Raw genomic sequence first — 6,000 nt, 5'->3', positions numbered from 1 at the left:
ACTCTTGCCTTTGTTGGAACTTGAAATGGTGCATATTTGCTTTATTTCACCAAACCTTTGCATTGGAGTTCTACCCTTCTCCCTCTGTCTGTTTTCCCCTACCTTCCCGCTTCCCTTCAGCCCTAAAGATTAATGTGCTCCACTTTCAGCAGCACTGTCAAATACCCATCCAAAGGAAAGAGCCGCATGTCCGTTTTGCTCACCTGTAGTGCTCTGCCTGCACCTGCATATCAGACGGCAACCTCTGAAATGCCAAAAGTCATGTTTTCTTAATCTGGGGTTCAGATGTGAAGTGGTATTATAAAAATCACATTAAATCAAGCCTGGATCTGTGCTGACAGACTCTCTTTTTGTTTATTTCTTTGACTCTTTTCGCTCTCTCTGATTTTCTTCAACCTCTCCCCCTGATGTCTGTTCTCACCACAGGTTTGAGAGCTTCATCTACAATCATCGTTCATTCCTGTGGTCATTCCCATCAATCACCAGTCAGACGGTCTGCTCTATCCCGCTACCCACGCCAGTGCTGAGAGTGGTGCGCAGTTTCCCAGGAGCCACCTCATAGCCTCAAGATCTTTGGTGCTTGTTCAATACGGAGGAGTGTATTTTTTTTATTTCCTTCGTTTTTTTTTCTTTAATCCAAATGATGCACATAGGCTCTGCAGTGTGGACTGGACTGACTGTAATGACTATGCTGCTGTTAGCCCAGTGGGACGTGGGCTGCTGGGGGATGACTCTGAACTCTATCCCGCTCCGCCCAGCTTCCCTCAGGCCCTTCAGAGCTAGTGTGGGTGCATCCCTTCAAAGACACAAGCGCAACTGGGTGTGGAACCAATTCTTCGTCCTGGAGGAGTACATGGGAGATGACCCTCTTTATGTTGGCAAGGTAAAGCGAAATTACTCTGATATTTTATATGTATCAAGTGCACTGATGTAATTTATTATGACAAATAGGGCTGAGTGAAAAAAGTGAACACATAAAGGAAAACATATAAATGTAGGAATTATTAAAAGGCTGAGAAATATACGAAAACATTGAGTTGAGTTCAACTCAAAATTATAATACTGTAAGTTTCATCCTTTTGATGATGTTTGTTGATATATATATCTCACCCAGACCAAATGACATGTACATTTTCTCAGCTAAAACCTTGGCTTGCTGTGCTTGTTGTCATGATGTGGTGTTAGATCCTGCTTATGATCCTTTCACAAGTGGTCAGATGAGACATGCTGCAATTGATACTAAAACAACCAACCATTCAAAAGATTGTTTAATGTTTTCGAAAGAAGTCTCTTATGCTCACCAAGGCTGCATTCAAAAATACAGTAAAAATGGCAATATTGTGAAATATTATCATAATTTAAAGTATATATTCTATTTGATTATATTTTAAGATGTAATTTATTCCTGTGATGGCAAAACTAAATTTTCAGCAGCCATTTCTCTAGTCTTCAGTGTCACACGATCCTTCATATATCATTCTAATATGCTGATTTGCTGCTCAAAAGAATGTCTTATATCAATCCTGAAAACAGTTATGCTGCCTAAAGTTTTTTAGGGAACCACAAGGCTTTTTTTAAAATGATTCTTCAATGAATGAAATTCAAAACATTTTTTGAAATAGAAATATATATATATATTTAGAAATGTCAACATATGATCAACATAATGCATCCTTTGTGAATTAAAGTATTAATTTCTTTCAGAAAAACCTAACTATCCTAACAATTGTGAAGGCAGGTGTCCATCTCATTTGACCACTTTTGGCCAAATATGGTGTGGTCACATTTTCGATCACCTCTGAAATTGAATGTAGTTGAAGTGGCACAATCTTTAAATGTTTTCACTTGCATTTAGCGTTGTCCCGTTACAAACAAATCACCTGAAATTAATCTTAATTAATTGTAAACGGGGTCTTAGATCTCATCCAGTGGTTGCCTGTTAACTGAGCTGACATGTTTATTTAGATAATGTACTTGGGGCACCCAGAAGCCACTAGAGCTGTCCAGTTGCTCAGGCTTATTTCTCTGGAGTGTCTGGCAAAGTCTTGTGCCTCAGCCGCACATGATTGCCGCTTCTGTTAAACATGTGATGCTGATTAAACATGATTAGCTTGTGCATAGACTTGCCATACAGGGACCTTGCTAATACTTTTCACTTTAAATAAGTAATATCATAAGGAATCCAATTATCCTTGATCATTTGATATATGTGCTATGAATATATGTGTACTCTAACAGAACTAAAATACTTCTCTTCAATCCATAAAAAACATTTATTGAAATTGGAAGAGTAGAAAATCTGCAAAGGCGGCATGTTGAATGCATCGGCACATCAAAGTGAGTGAGAATACTTGCCATTAAAAATTGAAATATGATGTTATGAATATAAAGTTTAAACACTTTTGATTGTCACATTTACTGAACTGATGTTTTGAAATAGCAGCCAATTAGAAAGTGCTCCTTTTCATTAATGTCAAGTGAAATCACAAAAAAACCTCACATGCGCATCCCTCATGTTTCTGTCATGATGAGATTTAGTAATACTTTGTGAAAATGTGTCAATCAAGCTTTTAATGAAGTGCATGTGAAGAACAGATGCTCTGCCTGCATATTTCCTACATGTGAATATTTGAATCAGTAATATAACATTACTCTCAGGCTATTTTAAAAGCTTTGTCTGATATTCATTTTCAGACACTTTAAATGAAAGCACTGGAGAATGGAAGTTGACGGTTACTGTCCAATCAATCTGGGCTTTTAAAGTGTTTTAGCCATCAATTCTCCTCTCATTAATGCCAGCGTGTAGGTGAACACACGTAGCTTGATGCATTGTTTGATCAAAATTGTTTGGCATGTGGATGATCATGTGTTTAATGAACAGCACATGTACCATTTGATCAGACCTCTTTGATACAATGTGGATTTTATAGTCATCCTTTGAGCTACAGCAAATGAGCCACACAAAGAGGGGAAAAAAAGTATTGTCACAATAGTAAGCATCTTTTCTTTTATGTATTGGCTCTAGTCTGCTAGCAATGTGATTGCCTCATACGCAAAGGCTTGTAAGTAGTTAGCTCGATGCTAAACGCAAAGACAGCCAAACACTTTCCCGTTTTATAGATAATGAGCCAGATACTCCAGCATGCCACCTGCTCTACTATCCTTGGCTTTTACAATACATTATCTCTCAGCCACTACATCACACACACACACACACACACACACACACACACCTCTCTACCATCACACACTCAAACCCTGACAGCCAGGTTGAACCTTATTAGATTTTGGCTCATCTCCAATTCACTCTAGCCGGAGGGATCCGGTCAAAAGAGAAGTGACTGAACACAAATGTTTCCCCCGCACTGAATGATGATCAGCGGAGTAATGTACAGTACAGGGTGGCCTATCTCTCTATCTTCCTATAGGAAAGAGAAGCCACAAATGAAATCTCTCAAAGCTCTCAGATGTTTCTCCTGGACTGTAAAGAGATTTTTATTTCTCAGATTAATTTCAGAAAAAAAAACTTAATTTTATAGCTCTAAACTCCTGTTATGTCACCATCTGACAGATTTGTGACTTCCTTTGATTCCTCTAATTCTTTTTATTTTAAGGAATTCTAGGAGAAACATCTGAGACAAAGTTCATTAGGCAGAACTGAGAACTCCATTAAGAGCAACCTCTGAGCAATAACATTTTCCTCTTGGTTTCCCTTTTAAATTTCTTTATCTTTCGCATCTCAAGTGCAGAAAGTATTCTGTATGATGGCCATTGGCTGACTGCTTGTTCTTCTTTCTTGGCTTTTATGTAGACATGCATCCTTTGATCACTAGTAAGCATGAAATATGGCCTTATTCATCAGGATAAGGGTAGCATAATACAGACATAAAAGACAGAGTACTCACAAACAACTTACCATGAGATCTTATAGACCGTTTTCATATTCTCTTTCTTTTTATGCCTATGCCCCTTTTCATGGTATCAACAGCAAAACAATAAAGATATGAGTATTGGTTTTTTCATGACTGATGCTGATATCCAGGTGGCAGAGAAGCTGATATGTTGATTTATATTTAGATATTTTGTTAATACATATTAATTCAATTATGAGATTATGAGATGTACCCAAAGTTGAGCTGAAAAGCTGAATGAGCTCATATTTTACAGAATTTTGAACTATTTTAATATAACTTAAATGGGCCAAAAAAAAATAAAAAATCAATATTATTTTTGAAAATATACCCTACTAGACAAAATAATCAATTAGTTGCATCTCAAAAACTCATTTATTCAGCAAGGACTTGGCATTAAATTGACCAAAAGTGACAGTAAAGGAATTTCTAATATTATAAAAGATTTATATTTCAAATAAATGCTGTTCTTTTGAAATTTCTATTCATCAAAGAATCCTGAAAAAAGTATCACAGTTTCCACAAAAATGGTAAGCAGCACAGCGGTTTTCAACATTGATAATAATAAGAAATATTTCTTACCAAATCAGCATATCAGAATGATTTCTGAAAGATCATGTGACACTGAAGACTGGAGTAACGATGCTGCAAATTCAGACTTGTCATCACAGGAATAAATTACTTATTTAAACAGTAACATTTTGCAATTTTACTGGGTTTACTCTATTTTTTAATAAAATAAATGCCTTGATAAGCATAAATGAACTTTCTTTCAAAAACATAATTTTTAACTTAACATAATTTTTAACATAACATTTGAACAGTATGGACACTAGTGCAATTACCACAATTACATGACTGAATAGCTGTCACATTCTCTACGTTTTTACTAGCCAAGGTCAAGTTTAGAGGTGAGTAGAAGAGCGGGAGATGAAGTTTGGGACCCAAAAGTTTATCTTCAATACACAGTTTCATGCATATTGCAAAAACATATCATGAAAATGTTACACACGAGGTAGATGTGCACACTGGAAAGGGTAAGTTGTGTGTAGATTAGTCTGACCTTTTGAGACCCTGCCCAAACAGTGAGCAGAGACTAAACCCTGCCAGCAACAGTTGGCTTACTGATACCCTAAGCTTCTAACAACCTAATTTTTATGTTTATTCCGAAAGTTAAAAGGAGAAAAGAGAAAGTTAAACGTTAAAAAGAGAAGGTGTGCTCTCATATACATGAGACAAACATACTTTCCAGGCAGAAATTTGAGACTGAAGAAGGACTTTGATGCTTCCAGAGAGTAAAATAGAAGAACCTTTTGATGCAATTTTCACATCCCCGATCTCCATCATATACAATCTTGTCATTTATATCATTGTTTTTTTGGTTTCAAACACTCTTTGCGGGAAACATAAGAAACCTTTAATTTCCGTCTCTAATCAACACTTGAAATAACATTTTCTGCTCTTGGCTTTATGCTTTATCGATTGTCTCTCACTTGCAATTCATGCTGGAAAACAAGATTTTTTTTGTTGCTCTGAACAAAGAGCAGAGAAGCGAACAGAGAGGCTTATTCTCAACCAAACATGCAGACGAACATACTGAAGACCAATCTGCTCACCCGTTATTATCTGCGAAATTATACCAGAATGAATTTAATGAATATGTCTTTGCCATCTTGATATCGTACCATCAGCGACTGGGATTATTGCCCATGGTGACCTCTTTGCAGCCTGATGAATATGGATCCAGCTTGAATAAAATGCTCAAACGAGAGGGATGTCAAAGAGAGCGCGATGAATAATGCATATCCGTGTCTCTGGGGTGAGTTCAGTAATATCAACAATTATTAGAAATGACCCCAGTGTCTCCACTGAAAGTACACATTCATTACAGCACTTCCATGCGAGTTCACTTCCGAATAAACATAAACAAGTGTCCGATGTCGTTAATAGTTCCGTCGCACTAAATTACCTGGACTTGTATCCTGCTACACAATTAAAAATCTCGCCTCTAGTTCGGAATCACAGGAATGCATCTCTGATTATCCACCTTACTGTATCAAGGCCTCTCAGCTGCTTGCTGTCCTCCCAT

At 37.0% G+C, this 6,000-nt stretch overlaps 1 protein-coding gene across 1 annotated transcript in view; it reads left to right on the top strand.

Annotated features, from left to right (window-relative positions):
* Positions 1 to 640: 640 nt before the first annotated feature.
* LOC306846278 (cadherin-7-like) overlaps positions 641 to 6,000 on the top strand; it is a gene marked incomplete at both ends in the record, with an annotated part of 47,381 nt that continues 42,021 nt past the window's right edge. The window contains one exon of the mRNA XM_079379535.1: positions 641 to 883. Coding sequence (XP_079235661.1) covers positions 641 to 883 — 243 coding nt within the window. The remainder of the gene's footprint in view (positions 884 to 6,000) is intronic.

Source organism: Barbus barbus, assembly GCF_936440315.1.
Source record: "Barbus barbus genome assembly, chromosome: 26".
Classification (NCBI taxonomy): Eukaryota; Metazoa; Chordata; class Actinopteri; order Cypriniformes; family Cyprinidae; genus Barbus; species Barbus barbus.
Note: the sequence above shows the minus strand (reverse complement) of the source record. Positions and strands in the feature narration are given on the sequence as shown.